Here is a 19,372-nt window from a genome sequence, read left to right as displayed (position 1 = left end):
GAGTATGAGGGATTTGTTGACCCCAGAAGCCAAAGGAAACCAAACGGCGGATACCCAGATGAAGCAAATCATACAAAAGGTTCTTGGAATTAATTAGAACTGAAAATCTGATTAATGACTTGGTTTGGGGATCCTTCAGAGAGCAGTTTTGACGCTGGCTTGGGACTATCACTGTGATTATGGAATCCCTGTTTCCCAAGTTTTAGAAAATCAACCCACTTTTATGCATTTCAGACACTGGAGCGTATCTCTAAACTCTGAAAGTGCTCTGTTTCTGTGGGAGGGATGAGCTGAGCAGGTCAACAGCCTCTAAGTGATATGGCTCCACAACTCATTAACAGCAGCATAAAAGGCTTTCCCAGCCTGGACTAGGACTGAGGACAGCATGGATGATCCCTGACCCATCGCTGGTGTAGCTCTGGGGAAAGGCTCAGTGAATACGGCCAGTGAAGAGAGAAGGGCTCAGCCCCCTTCCCCATTTTCTGATCTGGTCTTCTGCAGTGAGCCTTCTGTCATTGGGCCATGCACAAGGGAGACAGAAAGTGCAGCCTCAGCAGCTGAGAAGGGAGCAGTATCACATAATCTATGAGAGGCTTCTTTCAGCTGAACTCCTTGGGGAGCAGCGACCTGCTTTGGCAGTGTTTACACACCGTATCTCTGATTTGCACCTTTAGTAGCTCCCAGGGTGAGCTCTGGCTGTACAGCAGCTAGTGATAAAAAATGAGGACAAGTGCACAGAAACCCAAATTTATCGCTGGGGTTTCCTCCCAACCATTACTCACATGGACGAGCTGCTCCTGAGTGTCATATTCCTTTGTGCACCCTTCCCAGTGACAGTTAGTCTCATAAATAACCTCAGGCTCCTGTTTACATTCATCCTTATCAAGATCTTCTTTCAGGTCTGTCAGATGCTCCTGCAACACATAACGGTGCATTGTATAAGGTGAACTTCTTTCATCTGAATTCCTCCATCACTCATAGATTACAGGGCAAGTATCAACTGATCACAAAACCAGGCTCGTTGTGGCTACATAACATCCACGATTACTGTGAAATAAAGAGCCACAGGGTTTTGGCAGAGGTGGATCAGAGTTGATGACAAAACATGAAACACCCCAGAGCCACTGTTGAAGTAGTGCTTGGATTTAGTCGGGTTGTGGGCAGTCCTAGGAAAAACTGAAGAAAGGAAAGAGCTGGCTTCTGACCTTTGGTTGTATTCTTTGCTGGAGCAAAACAACTCATCTGGGCAGAGTGGAGAAACATGAGCATAAGGAAATCACAGAGCAGTCAGAGCCCAGAGCCCACACTCACCTGATGTGGGGCTGGGCAGGGGGCTCCTGTTTTCTGCATCTCTTGGTAGATGAGAAAATGATATCTAACCCAATGATTTATGCCTGCAGGATGCTCCACAGAGACAAAGTGGTGAGCTCTCAAAGCACTTCTCTGAGAGGGGAATTTGGAAAGCTTGAACAAGACCCAGTAAGAACACACTGCAGAACAGAGCTCCTGGGATGCTGGACTCATAAATGAGTTACTTTAATGCTGGGTACACTGTGAGCTCTCTCCTTAACTTCTCTGTCTAGCCAACTCCTCAGTGCTAAATGCAGCACAGAAGATTTTTGCTATGGCTGCTAGGATTAAAGCATGGGCAACTAGAAAATAGTGTAACACACAACATAATTAGTTAAAATCTGAGTAAGGAGGATTGTCTGCTCTGCATGCATCAGACACCTGCACTGGAGGCAAGGCCATCAGCACCCAGTATTGGCTTGGGAATCTAGCAACACAAAACCCTGCAGGTTTTGACCCTCTTCATTCCCTTTCCTCCCAGATACTACAGTTGCCTATCACAAAGCATTCTGCTTCCAGGGCATCTTCAGACAGGAGCATCTGGGGTGACTGACTACAGTAGACACTGTTCCTCACTATCTGATGCTCCAGTTGGACCCATATGTGTGTAGACACAAACTCAGACTGTCTCTGGCCTGCCCAAACAGACCTATCTGGCTGCCATCTCCTTCTCCACCAACACCTTCCCAATGCCTACTGGGGAGCTGCAATGATTAAAGACTTAATGGTATTATATGGCTTGGAAAGCAAGATGTGCTGTACCAAAGTTCAACAATTTTCATTAACTAGCTCATGACATACATGCCAGCAGTGACTTTTCTATTCGAAATTTAGATAAGGAGAGGAAGAGATTTGTTTTAATTAGCTCTTATTTAAAAAAAAAAAAAAAAGATATTACAAGGTGGCTCTTGGGACAGGAAACTGTAGTAATTTACATACAGAAATACTTCTGGAGATTCAAACTATACCAGAGCCCAGAGCAATAGTCTGAGAAAGTTCAAACTTTTTTTGCAGCTTCTTTTTCCTGCAATCCCTATTTGGTTGAGTTGTAAACATCTTTTTTCTCTTGGAATGTTTGTCTCCATGCAAAATATGACCCCTGGACAACTGTAATTTTATACTAAAAATCTTATCTTGCCAAAATTTTTATACTTTCTTTGGAAAAATGGAATTGTAACAATTTAATTTGTAGAAAAGGATTGACTTGTTTCATTTCTAGCTAGTTCAATGCTAGTCTGAATCTGTACTGCAGCTCTCTTGTGGCACTGCAGAAGTTCAGTAACTCAGGTCCCCCATGCCTGGTACTTCACTGTGTCCCACAAATCTTGTCTGATTGCATTTTTTACAGCACAAACCATCATGGGAGATACTATCTGGCTAAGGATTGTGAACACCCAAACCACAACTCGCATGAGGTGTTTCAAATGCAGTATTTCCAAAACAAAACATACACATTTCTGGGGATAGATGAACTTCATAGTCAGCAAAAAATGGATCAGTCAATTACTAACTGACTGTAACATAACTTTTCAGCACAATCTCCTGCAGAAAAGGAATTTCTAGATTTAATTAATTCTTTTTGCTTAAACTAAAGGAGACATCTGCTGCATTCAGTTTTTTAATCTGTTCTCCTTGCCAAGAATGGGCTGTCTTTTACATGGTATCTTCTAGTAATTTCCCAGTCAATACTGATGTGGAACCTACGTTTGCCTTGGGGAATTACTTCACATACTGCCTCATTAGGAACTATTAGATGATCAGCATGCATTTTCCTACTCCTAATTTCACCTTGCTATTCTAATCAAATCTCATTGCACCACTTCAAACTACTCCCCTGCTCCATTCAGTGCCAATTTCAGTGTTTTTTAGATCCAATGGATGAAACACCTGGAGCAGGGCTGCAGGGTGGGCCAGGCTGGTGCTGCCCAAGCACTCCCAAGCTGGGTGCAGACAGCTTTGCATGGAGCAGCACAGAGAGGATGGCAGCCATTCAGCTATCTGTCCCACAGCTCCTCCAGTAACACATGTTTTGAGAAAGCAACTGATGGCTTTTAAATATTTTTTCATTTGCTGTGTGAAATAAACACATTGCCCTATTAGCCCAGGCGGTGGCCAGATTGGTTTTTCAGGGCATGTGATTTTGCAGCAGTGTGTAGATGCACTCCTAAACTCAAAGCTCCAGAGAGGTGCCTCTTTGCCCTAATCGTGCTGACTACAGCATGTTTATCTTTCCCTGATATGCTATCTTCATCAATTTTACCAGCCCCCTGATGACTGCACACGTTGCTGTCCCCATGCATCATGCTGAGACCTGCTCCTGAACCAGGGCAGAAGGAGAAATTTGTCATCAACTCTTCCATTCGCTTGACAATAACACGGCCTAATATTTCATGAAAATGAAGTGCCCTGAGCACTCCTGATAGTTTACAGTTGTGATAAAGGACGGTCAGATGGATACTGTCAGCCATTAAACAGTTTGCAATCACAGAGCTCCAGAAAGAAAGCAAAGGCCTCTGGGCCCTTCTTGGTGTCAAATGTTGTGTCACCAGTGTAAAGGATGTTTCTAGGAGCAATTCCTTGTTGAATCAAGGAGCTGTCCTTTTTTTGCAAGCTTTCTACCTACATGCAAGCTTCCCTCATAATCTCTGTTTGCTCTGAGACACTGATGCTGCTTGCTTTGCAGCCCAGAAAACTAAGACATCATTTTTACATTATTACACTTGATATATTTGCTCCCTCCTTTTTTTCCTATCCAAGCACAGCAACAGCAAGCTGAATTCCAAGTACCCATGGAATGCTTCACTCAGTCACTGCATCTCTGTCCCATCCCTTCCTGGGCTTTGTGGTCCAGGAGACACCTGTCTGCCTGGCAGATTTTGCTGCCTTGCTCCCAGCTGCAACAAAAGATGACAAGAAGATCATTCCCAAAGATGAGACCCAGCAGCTCGCTGCCTCAACTCCACAACACGGCTCGCAGCAGGGAGGTTACCTGTGTGTTTGGGGACACTGGGGGCAAGCCCTCAACTTCAGTCTTGACTTTGCTGCGTTTGTTATTTACTGGATTGACGGTGCTGCTCACGGCTGACTCACTGCTCTGCTTGCTCTAGGAAAGAAAACCAAGCAAGAAATGGCACTGAGGTTTGGGATGACAGACAGACAGCAGTCCACTTCCTCATTAAAAATTAACTTTAAAATCAGTCAAGGCTGAGCTTCAGGAGTGGTGGGGGGCAGCAAGGTTGGCCTGGGGTTCATATGAAAACTGGCCCATGTGGGTTTGTGCAAGGCAGAGGGATCGGAGAGAGGGAAGAAGAACCAAGGGCAGCCCCAGCTTCTGCAGGCTCACTGGTGAGCTTGGCCTTGCCACTGATGCTCTGTCTCAGAGCAATCCAGTTCATGGCATAGCCATCAAAGCCTTATACAATCCCCATTCAAGCCACAGTTTTATTTCTCCATCTGACAAAATGAATTCTTGGGGGAAACAGGGGGCTCTGGATATATGTGAGGGCTCTGGCATGCTGTGTCCATGAAAGACTATGTGTGTAATTTGTTAAACTCTCAAAAAATAAGAACAACTTCAGGAGAAAAAACATCCCATTGTATGTGCATAAAATTGGAACATTAACATTTTAAATACTCTTGCTAATTGCTCAAGATTGGTCTCACAAATTATTAAACAGAGGCAGAACTCCTTCCAGCCACATTATTTTGGTAGCCAGTTTGCAAGGAGAAAACAAAACCAATCAGTCAAATAACATGCAATAACAAACAGAGTTTGCAGTGCAGCAGTCATGAGAAACCCTAAAACAATAAACCAGTCTTAGAAGTTCAGTATGATACAACGATTTGAAATGGGTGTGACATATGGTGAGAAAGTCTTTTGGGAGAAAAGCAACTGCAATTTAGACATGGAAGGAATGTAAGTGGAAAAGAAAAATGATTAACAGTGTGCTAGGCATATTCACCAACCCAGTGTATGTGGAGGGCTTGTGCACACATATATGTGCTTGTGTGCTCACAGGTATTTGTAAGGATGTATTTAAGGTGTGGGATCTCATTCCTAGTCTTCAAAATCTGGCCCTTGGTTTTGCAAAATTTAGCAGTAAAAATCAACAGCGGAACACATTGAGAGAAAACCTACTGAAAAAGAAGGAACAGCAAGTAAAATGTGAAGAGGTCCTACACAGGATGCACTCACATGTTAAAGATTAAGACCATCATCATGGTTCACATGAATACAAAAAAGGAAGGAGAGATTGGTGAAGGTCTCAACAAGACATTTGGTTCACAGGTGCTTATTTTGCAAAACACTACAGCAACTGATTTCCCTCTATTTCACAGGACATAGCACATTCAGGGAGATTTACTGCCTGGGATGACCTTGCATATTGTGTTCAATACTGGTTTGGTTTCTGCATGTGTAGATGCAAGCAAGGGAGATGGGCGCAAAATTGTGACTAATTCAGAAACACTTGCCAGGAAAAACAAAAAGCAATGTAAAGGGACAATGTGAGTAAAAATGAGAATTGTTAAAACTCCCACATCCACCATGAAGGGAAGCCTGCATCCCACAGAAAATGTGCCTCCATTTCCACATGTGCCATAAAGAATGGCTGTCCCTACCTGGCTGGAGTCGGAGATGCAGTTGCTGTTGCTGCTGCTCTGTGCCGGTGATGGGTTGACAGAGATGACTGCCATGTGCTGCCGTGGTGGGAAGGTTGGGGATGGCTGGATCAGGGGAGGAGTGTGTCCAAAGGCTGAGCTCAGGCCTCTTTGCTGGGTCAGGATCTGCTGGTATGTCACGGGGTTAAGCGGGTGGGGGAAGCTGAATGCCGGACTGCAGCAACAGCAGAAAGAAAAATGATGAGTGATTTTAAACAATATTTATCATATTAACCAGTCTCTGATTCAAGTTTGGCATCTTGGAGACTCCAGGAGCCAGGCTGCAATGCCCAGATAGATGCCTTCAATGCCAGGATAAGCCTGACTGCCTGCTTTACCGCAAAGTCACGATTCGACTTGCACATGCTTTAGCAAACTTTTGAATCATTTTGACCCAAGGATTAGACTGGTTGTAATTTCTTTGCTTCCTATGTAAAAAAAACCCAAACTCAACAAAAGCCCTTGGGAGTGCAGAAGAAGATGGGACTTAGGCACATCTGGCTTTGCAGCCCCTAGGGCTCCCGGATTTTCCCAAGCAGACCTCTTTTGCAATCTTGCAGCTTTGAGGTTATGCTAACCTGGATATGAAAAATAAGCATCACCTGGCACAGATTACACCAGGGATGAAAAAGTATCCACTTAACATAGTCCAAAACCATGCAATTTACTCTGCACTCAGGTGAGGGGAGTGCTGGCTCAGGGGACTGATGAAGCGTGTCACCCTTCCTATGTAGGTCACTGGTTCATCTCCAATCTAGGTCAGCAGTGACCAGGAACATCACTTGCCCCTGGCTGCTTGGGCAGTAACTGGGGCAACAGGTCCCAGACAAGAAGCAGCAGTGGAGAGCAGTAAAAACAAAGCTGTGCTTTTGGAAAAAAGGGGTTCATTCCCAGGGGCAAGTCTGCTGGGCAGAAGAGAGAAACACAGGAGATGTTCTGTGGTAACTCTAGATGTGTGATGCACAAACCATAGACACTCAGCCTAAAAATTGATTATTTGCCACCTTCAAGAAGTGGCTGCTCTGAACCTTTACCCTCATGGTATTTTCTCTCACACCACTAAAACTGCCCAAGGTGTGAGTGCTCAGAGAATAGGGGCATAATTAGAAACATGCCTAATTAACAATTTTGCTTTTGGAGAGAGTATTTCATTCCTGCCTCTAAGATGCCGTTAAAATAATAACAAAGAAGTCTTTTCATGCCAGATTTCTGGCAGTTATGCTGCTATACATGTTAGCCATTTTACAAATCCTGACATTTAGGATATATTTTTAGAACACTGAGACCGAGAAGGGTTTCAAATTCTTTATTACTAGTTGATTATTCCCATGGACGCTGAAAGTTGACAATTAGGTCAGTCCCTGGACTCTATTCATTTGTTAAAAATACCAGCTATTACTCTAATATCTGAGTATAAGTTGAGATGCTACAGGTATTGTGTAGCTAATGACAACAGGTAAAAAGACTAGAAAAACTAAGACTACCAGATAAAAATTTGCACTTTGTTTATGTCAGCCTTATGTTTGATTTTACAGTCAATTTCTAAATTATGCTGCTGGATAAAGTAACTTACCTAATTAATGCTACACTTACTAATAACAACATCTCTGTTTTCCCCCACAATTTTTCAGCATGCATAATCTTTGTAACCCTTTGCTTTGCAACATCAGTGTTAATTAGCTCAAACATTTTTAACAGTTAAGTAATAAAAAGAATAATAACATTGTGAAACTTGGGTGAAGTAATCACAGTAGGGACTGACAACAGTCAGCTGCCTAATGTAAGTGCTTTTTAATTAAGATTTGAACAAAACTTTACTCAAGGGTTTAGATTTGGTTTAAGTACACTTTTAGAATTAGGCTCTTCTATCCACCCAGGCAACATTTTTTCTAAGAATGTGGGCCAATAATTTGGAGAGTACTTTGGGGCAATCTCTTAAATCAGAGTGTTTCTTAACCAGTCAAATTGCTCACAATGAGCATTTTTTAAGATGAATTTATTATCTGTTTCTGCTTACAGGGAGGCATGATCATACTGTAATTACTGGAAACGTGGTAGTCAATAACCCCAATCCAGCCAAAAAAGCCCCACCCCAAATACCACAAAATACCCTTCCACATGCAAAAACAGATGGGGGCTTTGATTTACTATGCTATACAGCCCTAATGTACAAAAGCAGAGGGTGTGAGGAAGGGGAGCTCTCCCTTGCTGGAGGTTCATCCCTTCTTTCGTGCGGATGCTTCCTCAGCTGAATGAAGCTGATCCCAGAGCTTTACCTGATCGTCCCGGCAGATAAATGGCCATAGGAGCCACTTGCTGCTGAACTGCTTCTGGAGTTGTTGATATATGCCACAAGAGAGTTTGGGGAGGTCCTGATCATTGTCTGGAGATCAATGCTGGCATCAGAGAGTGGAGAGATAGACAGGGCTCGTTTCCGGCTTAATCTTGGAGTCACCCGCGGGCTCGAAAACCGGGACACTGCAGGAAAGAGAGACTTTGTCAGACAAAACCAGTTGGCTGCTCCCTTCCTGCAGGCAGGCTGGAAGTGCTGAGAATTGCTGCACTCATGACTGCTGCTGGATGTTCAGGACCCAGGAGCAGCACAGGAACCAACTGTCCTTTGATGAGAGGTTTCCTCTCTTCTGGGTGCAGAATGACAGGGGTCAGGCAGCGCCATGAGCCCCTGCTTGCTTTGCTGGCCCCTCAGGGGATACAGAATCCTGTGCATCACCCCCTTTCATAGGCACTAAATTAACTTAAAAGGCAGAAGGCCCTGCAAGGTTTCCATGAGCACCGTTGACTCGGTGTCAGGAGCAGCAGGCCAGGGGAGCTGCACATCCAAGCTGGGGCGACCATTGCAAATGGTGAGTGTGTGCCTGAGTGCGGGGGGAACGGAAACCAAACGAGCATGAGCACAATGCTGACCATCCAATTAATGAAGGAGGCGAGGCTTCAGAAACCCTGAAAGTAAATTAAGAGTTTTAAGAAAACCAATTTGGCAGCTCAGGCACAAAGTTCAAGCTCTCCCCCTCCAAGGAGAGCTGCCAGTGCCTGGACCCTATTAGCAATTGTCAATCATTCAGGCATGAAGTAATTTCCAACCCTGCCAGGCCCATTTATGGATCTGCAATACATGACGGGTTACTACTGTAAAAGTTTGGCATCCCTCAGTGTTTCGGCACTGCTAACTGGAACGACTGACTTCACCCAAAGGAAACTCTGCCCAGGCCTGACCCACCTGCAGATCTCTGGGGTGGCATGGACAGGAGTTGCACATGGGCCGTATCACAACTTTCCTCAGTACCAGCGTACCAGATCCAAACCCTGCCTGGAATGACTCATCACTCCAAAGCAAGCAGTGTTTGGATTGTGTATTTAAATTAAAAAAAAAAAAAAATCTGAGGGTAAAATATAGCAGTTGGCAATGGCCCTGGCTGGTAATCCCTGCCATCCACCCAGGGGTGCAGGAGGGCTCAGCTGCTCCAGCTCCTTCCCTTGATGAGCACAGCAGTGTATCACCACCTGACTTTTCCAGTGGTGGTCTCCTCAGAAAACATCCTATGGGTATATCCTATTAAACACTGTAAATAAAACAATGAATTGCCCAGACAGGCAATATGAACCATTTTGCCCTGAGCTGGTTGAAGGCACTGATTTTGGTTGCATATCACCAAATAGAAGCCTGGAACTTTGCAAGAACATGAACTTTCCATCCTGATGACAGTGTTGGTATGTGAGAGGGTAAATGGGAAGTAGAAGAAGGTAAGATGTATCCTGCTGGTGGGATCAAACAATTTCTTGATTTGTTTTTACTCACAGCATTTCCCTGAGACCAGTGGCTGGGTTTCACCGTTCTAGCCTCCACATGACTCACCCATGACCAAAGTGGCTCTGCCATTACCATGCCTGGGTGCTGTGTAATCAATGGGGTTTAGTATCACCATACTCTTAGCCCCCATAATGACCCTCATTGAACAAGATAAATGACTTGCCCAACATCCCACTGGAAATCCAAATCTAAGTTGGTACTTGGACCAAGCACTCTTGTGACTTTTTCTATGCCTAAGCAGCTTCAAGAGTTGCTAGATACAATGCCTTTACTGAAAAACTGACAATACTGGGAATTGCTCTTAAAAATCAGATTGGTGGATATATATTCAACACACTGTTATAATTTTTTGTACAACTACACTGTGCAGCCTCACGGGGCAGAGAGATTCTAGAAAACAAGACTCAAAGATCAGGCAGCAAACGGAAAGGGCAGCAGTCTATAAAAAACACCTTGTGAGTGTTAAAGCTGTCCCATGATTTGGAGGGACTAGGCTCAAACTTCCCAAATGCTTGCAGCTGGAAGACTCTAGCCCTGTGTGACACTTCCCTGGAAGCTAGAAAAGATGCAGCCACTTTGTAGAGGCACTGTGGAAAAAAAAAACCAAACTGAGCAAATGAACTCCTCTCAGCAAAGGCTGGCCCAAAAGGCTGAAATGGAGAATCCCCAAACTTCACATCAGGTTCTTGAAATCTGAGCCCTGCCAGAAGCTCTGGACCAAACAACATGGAAGTTGCTTGGGCCTAGATCATAATGGACCTCTGGCTGTAAGGAATTAGTTCAATACATGTACCACAACCTGGAAAGACCTGGATGTTCTTCCCGGTCCTCTTCAGCCACACCTCCTTAAGCAAATTGCTGCTTCTTTCTGTGTCCCTATTTCCCAGTGTCATCTATTTAGATGAGCTCCTTTAGACAGGGCTTGTATTTTATTCTGTATGTACTGCACCAAGTGCGATGGGGCCCCATCTCAGATGAGTTGTCAGGGTTTCTGTCCTACAAATAATATGCGTCTTTCCAGATATAGATATTGTTTCCTGCATTTGCATTCCCACAGTCTCCTCCTTCTCTAACAGAAGGAAGCAGGCCAGATTTGACAGTCATATTTATCTCTGTTACTCCCACATCTCAAGGGAGATCTGTTTATTAATGTGCCACTTCCCTTGATAAATTACTAAATAGAAAGAAAAGCCTTGTACTCATTTCTCGCTGTTCCTTCACATGATTTATGCCCACAATGCTGGATCAGCCATTGGTTCCATTAATTTGCAGAGGGAAGAAGACCTGATGTCCAACAGAAACCTGGGTTTTAGCAGTGCAGACAACGTGGGCACTCCTCCCTGCTGCACACAGGTATGTCGTTTTTTCGCCACGTAAAACTCTGCAGGAAACTGTCAGATTATCAAGATCACCTGGGAATTCTCCAGCCCAAAACCAGTAATATGCATTGTGTTAGTGTCCACTCTAATTTAGATCCTGCAAGTACTGTGGGCTATCTGAAATATTTGATAGCAGATCCAATAGGCTGGGCTCATGCTTTCCACAAAAGCCTCTTAGGTCTTGCAGGCTTCCACAAAAAGCTGTGACCTAAAATCATGCTATGGATGAACAGCCTGCCCAAGGTGCCTGGGAAGAGAATGGTCTGGGAAACAGAAAAGGAGTTTAGGCACATGAAGAAATGCTCACTAGTGCATTTAGGAAGAGAGAATATTTTCAAAATTATTATTCAAAACCAGATTAATAACACTGGGATTGTCCTAAATAATAAAGTTTGGCTGACCTGAATCTCCTGATCTGAGGACATGGAGCATGGCACCAGACAGGAGCAGTGGTCAGCATTTGTGTAGCTGTACACAGCAAGGTGTTCAGCACAGGCTGACTGACAGCCACTGTGGCACATAAGTGAAATCCTCTGCTGCCTGAGGTCCAGTGTTGCTCCAAAAGAAAAACCACATGCAATTGTTCAGCAGGGACTGTGCCCAGAGAACTAGCTAAAGGTGGGATCCATTTTTCAGACACACGGATGGAAAGCTTTGGGAATATTTATCACTAAAACTCTTCTCTCCCCTTTCAAAAATGCTGACTTCTCAAAATGAACAGGATTAGTTTAAAGAATTCTTTGATGTTCAGAAAATATGTCGGGGGAAGTTCCCAAACTGTCAGAGTACCCCCCTTCAACACTCTAATAAGGAAAAAAAAATCAGCATTTTTTCTGTTGTTCTGAAAGTTGTTATATTCAGAAACCTAAAGTCATCATAGGTTAACATGAATTTGAAACAGTCACACATTGAAATAAATGTAGGAAATTATTTCAAAATTCATTCCACTCCTCTACCGGTACTTCAGTTTTTAACATCAATTTCTCTGTGCCTCTCTTCTTCAGACAGAAATCTTGGTTACCTTCAGTTTTTTCCCCTCTCTACCTCAGAGGGAAATCTTCCTAATCTTAATTTTTTTTTTCCCTTGAATTGTATTGAGGTATGGGAAAACCTCTTTTTTTGCCACCCAGGCCCACAAAGAAGTGATGGGCCAAAGCCCATACAGCAAAGAGGAAAAAAGTGAACTGGTGAATGGAAGGATACAGTACTGTACTGAGCCCAAACCTCTGGTCACTGGTGGCAGCATTGTGGATAGCAGATCATGAAGGACAATGAAAAATTTACCAGAAGGCCTTTAACCCTGGTGCCTCTCCTTACAAAAAAAATCAATTCCACATACATTTTGGAATGTTTTAACTGTTGTGCACTGGCTTTTCCTTACCATTTCACAAACGGACCCAGATACAGTGACTGTCACAAGCTCAGATCTACATGCTAGAGAATAAATGTAATTCAAGGCTGAGTTTTCAAGTGACATTGGCAATGTCTCCCATACTTCCCAGCTGAGTCCCTCAGACATCTCAGAGATGCAAGGAAAGTCCAGATTTCTTTGCTAGAAGGAAAGAGTATCCTTGACACTTTCCTGTGGTGTGCCTATGAATTATCACATCCACAAGTTGCTCAGAAACTGGGATACGCCTCCCAAATTTAATACACAACAGGTCGATGATGACCAAATGGTCAGCTCATCAGGGCAATCTGCTCCCTGACAGACGAGCCTGTAAGGCACATGGGCTGCAGATGGCTCACATCCTGCCTGCCCCTCTCCTGCCTCATTGAAACCCAGCCAGAGCCACTGCTTCCCCTGCATCCCCAAGCCGAGCCTCAGGATAAATATTGTTATCAAAATGGTCCCTCCTCCTCACCATTTACCAAGAAAACTTCATCCACAGAGTACAGAAATATCTCCCCCACTCCCATCAACAAATTAAAACCCAGGGCCCCATAAAAACACAGGATGGTCCCATAATCAGTAAGCAGCAATAAACTACAAACACTCTTCATGTAACCAGTTCCTTATTCCCCTCTCTCCTTCTGCAGAGGCAACACACCTCTTTTTTAGACTACAGCAGATGCTGGACATTTGTTCTGGCACCAGACACTGTCCTGGGACCCTTCTTTCTTCTCTCCCCAGGCCGATCAACTTTGCAGTTCAAGGAATACTAACGTTTCCCTCAAATCCTCACTGAAAGACAAGGCTGCATTCTTCTACTCCCAATCCACAAGGTAACTGTTTAGTCGACCCAACTTGCATATGTAAATTGAATTCTTTAGAAACCAGAGTGCAGCAGGATTCCAGACACAGCACTTACGGGGTGCTCTGGGACTTTTTCTCTCTTCTGCACATATTTTTCTGGGGAGGAAAAAAGCACTGCTGGCTAGAAATGGGTGGGAAATTGTTTCCCATTCTCTGAACCTTTTCTGAGATTTCAGCAAGTTTCCATTCTATGTTGGGACAAAGAAAACAACAACAAAAAAATAGGTCTTTCAGAGTTTTTAAGGAAGCGACTACAGGGCGCGCCGTCTGCCCAGAGTAGCCAACAGCTGGTTTGGTTGGGAAGTCATCTGTGATCCAGCACATCCAGTCTGCAAACCCAGGGCTGCTGTCCCCCCAGCCCCAGGGGAAGCCCTTTCTTCCTAGTCACCATGAGGCTTGGCTCTCTGCTTTTGTCCTGATGGAGCAGAGTCCTGAGCTCACCTCTCCCAGCCACGTGCCTGCCCACTGCAGTCACCACCCAACTGCACTGCCAGGCCCACTGCTTACCCTGCTGGCTATTAAATCATTTCCTTCAAGGAGAAAGGCTCCAACAACACTGACTGAAAGAGGCTGGTAAAGCTGAATCACTGTTTGATTTGGAGAAATAAAGTCCTGCTTAATGATTTGCCCACATCCCAGGCAACTGTGCCAGCTGCTGGCCTGCTGGCTATGCTGGGCTAAACAAAGCTTTTCCCACTTACACTGCTGATTGTGAATCAAGACATTTGTGACTACCTGGCACTAGGCAGCAAAAAACAGGGATCCCTCCTCTAGCTCCAGAACTAGACAAAATGCAATGATGGTACTGCAGGGTCATCCCTGCTATTGGTAACTGTGCAGAAACACATCTATACAGCCTTTCTGACATGAGGGACCACCTTGGACCTAACTTGCACTCAAGATGTTTTCTCTCCATTCCCTTACTGAGCATGCACAACCCGATCACACTCTCAAAACTGTGCAAAGTGATGGATTTAAAGATGATCTCTAACTTCCACCCTGGCTGTAAGAATCTTATTCCAAAGATCTGGATCTCGTTCCTAAAGCTGCCACTACTCCACTCACTGATCTCCTTTTTCTTTGTGGTCTCCAGTAATGAAATGGCTTTACTTTGTACAATACTTTGAGATCTGCTGGTGTACAGGGCTATAACAACAGCAGCATCGAGTCACCGTGGATGGACACCTGTTGAGAGAAAATTGCTCCTCCTGAAGGGCTGAGGATAACCACAGGAAGCCCTGTGCCTAGGGGAAAAAGCAGCTGGAAGTACTAAACATACTTAGAAAGTGGCAACCATCTCCAGGGTCATTGTGTTCCCTTTGTGTGCCCCAGGGATGCTCTTGCACAACCACTCCATCACCTGGAACAATCCACCAAGTAGCACTATTTCTAAAAAAGAAATGCAAAAGATTGTTTTGATCTGGTGAATAGAACCTGTAGATAGTCTCAAACCTACCCAGCAGCAAAGCTGTGACATTGGAAAGTGATTAACTTTCAATTTAAAAGTATAGGCTTTCCAGAAAATGGGATTAAGCCTGGATTTAAACTCTACTCTTGGATTTTGAGTCCCTGTTTGGATGAGGAAATGGAATAGGAGAACTAACTGAAGGGTTGTTTAGTCTCTACTGGAACTGATCTGAACACCACAGTAGTCTGGTACATAAAACTTAAATCTGGTCTACTTTAGTGCTTTAACTACTTCTAGCTGCACACTGAAAACCCGGCAGAGATGCAGCTGTGGGCGGCCCACCTCAGTCACCATGTGAACACTCGGCAGACCTGACACAGGGTTGGCACCAACAAGCTCCAGCTGACATTTATATTCTATTACTTGTCTTTACCTTAGAATGTGATGGAGTCAAAAACACTGACTGAAAACATGAAGGCACTGAGAAATTCTCCAAGAAAAGCAATTACAGGAACCAGAAAGGCGCAGGTATGTGTCTGTGGAAGAACTACCATACCCAGTGCCTACAGCTCCCATGGACCAACCTGCAGATGTTTGGAAGTGACGTGACACTGAATAGGTCAGATTTAATATATGCTTATCTCCTTATTTCCTTTTGCAGGTGCCAATGTTATCACAGATGAATGATGGTGCTGCATGTGGTTTAACAAGAGCTACCTGCATTTTCAGCAAACTAATTCTTGTAAAGTTTCTATGTTCCCAGGCTCCCTGGGAATAAAAGGGCTCTCTGAATGACAGATGTAGTGAGGTGGTGACTCACTGGGGGCTTATGCGTGCTACTGATATTCTTCTCTCAGAAAAACACCATAAGAGGATGCTTTATTAAATTATCTGTTCAACTATTTACTTAGGCCCTGCTGATTTAAATTTTTGAAATAACTTTCTAAAAAGAGAAGGAGACACTGTCTCCTCATCCAGCATTTCAGAGCCATCCATTTTACTCTCTGCCTTAATAATGTACAATTCTCTCTTTTCTCTGGGTGATGGATAAACCCAGGCACAAGGACCAGAGACTGGTACTAGACTGGTGCTCCTTTACACATTCTTAAAAGGTAGTGACTCATGTCACATTCTCATAATGTTTGAAAGTTTCCATCTCATGCAGAACATGTGAAGGCCCAGAAAAGGCTTTCCAGTTAATCACCAAGAAAGCTTTTCCAAAAGATCATAGTAAATGCTTGGTGAGCCCTGGCTCTGCAGTGAATCATGGTTATGAGCTTGGCTGCATGAAACCGAGACCTTTGATACATGATTCACTTCAGAGTTGTTTTCAGGAGAAGGCAAACAGTATGAGAGTCTTCTGCCAAGGGGAGTATCTCAGTACCTCAGATAAAGATTGATCTTCAGCAAACCAGAGGATGAGCATCTTGGTGTGCTGAGAGCCAGCCTGTACCACCATGAAAACAGTTGTGTTTGCTTCCCTCACTGGTTGTTTATCTGGCACTTCAGTGAGGCACTGCTGGTCAGAGATGGACTAATAAGGAGGCAAGGAGGAAGGAGTCTTGTTCATGAGCCCGAGGAGAACTTGGCAGGGCTCATTTGCACCCATCTGCTATAACTGCAGGCATTAACCCTTGGGAGAGAAGACAGAGCAGTCTTACTGACCAGCTGCTTTGTAGCAGAGAAGTCTGGGCTATATTTTGGGTGTTAGAGGGAAGAATGGTACCAAGGAGCTTGTGCTCTCTCTCTCAGACCGGGATCCAGGTTCCGAATTAATCTAGGAATTGGCAGCACAGAATGACTGTTCAGGTAAAACTTCCACAGCAGCTGCAGATGAGAAACTGTTTTTCCATTAGAAATATCTGTAAACTCCCTTCAGTGAAGAGCCGGAACAGCTTTTATCATTCTAAACCAGTCACTTTATGAAGCAGCAAGACCACAAAAGTCTTTCATCTTAAAAGCTCAACAACAGAAACTTTGAAGCGGTAAAGAAACGATGCAGATCTTCACTCCAAAAATTATAATGGTCCACAGGCAAATCCAAAGACATCCCAGGAAACAGATGCTGAATCTGAAAGTTGAGCTGAGATTTCTCTTTCTTGCAGCAGAAATAATCCCCAAATTGCCCTCTGTAATATCTGTACAACCCCAGTTCTTGTAAGATGTAGCATGAAGTGAACGGAAAGACATTTCTAACAGCTCTAAAAATCATTTGGACCTCATATATGCTTCTATTTCTTCTTCATTTAGCCAGGAGTGAGAGCTTTCTGGGTTTATAACATCCAGTACTATCACAAATACCATATTCCTGCTTTTTTTATTTCCTTGCACAAAAAACTATTATATTCTTTCCACTGTGTCTCCCCATTCAGGTATTTTCTCTCCTTGTGGACCTGAGAGGTCCCAGCCAAGAAGAGAAGTCCATTATGCCTAGCAAAGCTTTGCATGCACATGGCCTGCCTTCACCCCAGACACCAAGCAGGCAAAACACGGGATGAGATGGCAAGCTAGAGATGAAGCTTGTCCCCAGACAAGCTCTGGTCATCCATGGTCAATGCAGGAGGACAGCGGCAATGCCCAGCTTTCTGGACCAGCCCATCTCCTACCCACGTTGCAACCACGCCATCCTCCCTGAGACCAGGATGTACATATTTTAAGTTATGTATATTTTATATTTATCTATGGAAGGAGGTGACCTTTTAAGCCAAAAATTATAGTGCAGCACCCAAAGGTTCCAGCAGGGCAGAGTGACTAGATACAGCAACCTCCACCCGGAGGGCAGGCCCATCCATCCACCCCAAAATTTCAGCCATGCCAGGAAGAACCCAAGCTACTACTCACCATCAACGGGGCTGAGGTAATCGTGGAGGTGGGCTGTGCTGGCTGCTCCCCCACCCTGCATGAGGAGGTCCCCATAGGGGTTTGGGTGGCCGGCCATCAGTGTCATTTGGTGGTAATAGTCAGCAGGGTTGGCTCCTGGCGGTGGTGGGGGCAGCCCGAAGAGGCCTCGTTCCTTCAGGTGCTCATGAGCCACTGCTGGAGCCGCGGGCGAGGAGAGAAACATGGGGAGAAGGTTCCCAGTGCAGTGTTAGACCTCAGAGCTGACGCTGGTGGCCCCGTCTCCCCCCGCGCCCCCCGCCAGCCCCAGCCGCACGGCTCCGTGTAGGGCGCGCGTGACGTGCGCTTGGGCGTGCTTCTGTGGACAAAGGAGACCAGGCTGGGGCCTCTGCATTCCTCCATTTCCGCAAATTTATAAACAATCTCTCGTTCCCCCTTCTAATAATCCTCCCGTTCGGGCGCAGCCAGCACCCCTGGGAGGGGGGGAGAGGGCCCAGGCTGCCGACAGCAGTAACCCTGTCAGCATTAACATCCCTGCCTATTAGGAAGGAAAGACAAATGCAGCCCAGTTCCCGATAGCAGCGTGAGGAAATTAAAGCCAAGGTCTAATGCATAGAGCTAGGTTTAGTGTCTGGCAGCATAAAACCATTTTGGCTGCCAAAGCCAATTACACTCACTTTCTCCCAGCTGTAATTTTTCAAACCTGCCTCCCCACCCGCTTGCCCCATTAACTTATTTACCACCACCTTAAACAAGGGGGGAAAAAAAATTTAAAAAAAAAAAAAGAGGAAAAGAAAAGCAACCCAAAACACAATGCCTTTCTTACACAGCAAACAATGAAACTGGTTTTGGAAGGAGAAGACAGGGCAGAACACACACACACACACACACAAGCCATCAGACCTCTCTCCGGCGGGTGCCTGAGAGTTCGGATGACGTTGTAGGGGGAGGGAAGAAGAAGACATATGCATGTCCCCATCACTATAGTGATGTTGTTTTAGCCATACAAGATAGTTTTATGCTGCCAGACACTAATCCATGGGCCTTGTTGCTCTCTGGTGCACTTTGCTTTGCAGTGTTGAAGGGCTGCTGGCCCCTGCAGCAGCTTGGGAGCCAAGGAATGTTGGGGTTTGCTGGGCATGCAGAGACCAGGCCCCCAGATATTCCCTGGGCACTGACCCAGCCACCTGCAACTGTGTAATGAAGCTCTTATGATGGAGAAAGGCATGACTTATACCTTGCCAAGTGAAAGCAGTGTTGTGCATTTTCCCCTTTATCTGTTGGATGTCTTTGTCCCCAGCTCCCCACCATGGGGTCTGATAGTGCTCAGAGAGCATGATCACCCCTGCCTGCACCCAGCACCAACTTCCCACACACCCTCACCTTCCCTGAAGGCTGCTGCAGAGCAGCTCAGGAGTAAGAAGTAAGAAAGTACAGCCCCTGGCCTTCACTCAGGAGCCACACTGACCCCAGACACAAAGCCAACAGGGGATAACCCAGCTGGCGTTGTCTCCTCTGCAACACCAGCCTCAGCCAGGCCAGTCAGCCAGAACAACTGTGACCCTCTCTGGGGAAAGCTCAGTCTCAGTAGAGACATAAGAACAGGGAAGCTCCTACAAGGGAAAGAGAGCGCTGCAGAAAGGAACGTACTT

At 45.1% G+C, this 19,372-nt stretch overlaps 1 protein-coding gene across 2 annotated transcripts in view; it reads right to left on the bottom strand.

The window, feature by feature from the left end:
* Window positions 1-19,372, bottom strand: part of GLI2 (GLI family zinc finger 2) — a gene marked incomplete at its 5' end in the record, with an annotated part of 189,418 nt that overhangs the window by 20,990 nt on the left and 149,056 nt on the right. For both annotated transcript variants that reach the window (XM_083865653.1, XM_083865654.1), the window contains 5 exons: window positions 783-914; window positions 4,340-4,453; window positions 5,971-6,184; window positions 8,286-8,487; window positions 17,724-17,915. In XM_083865653.1, coding sequence (XP_083721779.1) covers window positions 783-914; window positions 4,340-4,453; window positions 5,971-6,184; window positions 8,286-8,487; window positions 17,724-17,915 — 854 coding nt within the window. The remainder of the gene's footprint in view (window positions 1-782; window positions 915-4,339; window positions 4,454-5,970; window positions 6,185-8,285; window positions 8,488-17,723; window positions 17,916-19,372) is intronic.

Source organism: Zosterops lateralis, assembly GCF_965231275.1.
Source record: "Zosterops lateralis genome assembly, chromosome: 7".
In the NCBI taxonomy this organism is placed as follows: domain Eukaryota; kingdom Metazoa; phylum Chordata; class Aves; order Passeriformes; family Zosteropidae; genus Zosterops; species Zosterops lateralis.
The sequence above is the reverse complement of the archived record's forward strand: the minus strand, read 5'-3'. Positions and strand labels throughout refer to the sequence as shown.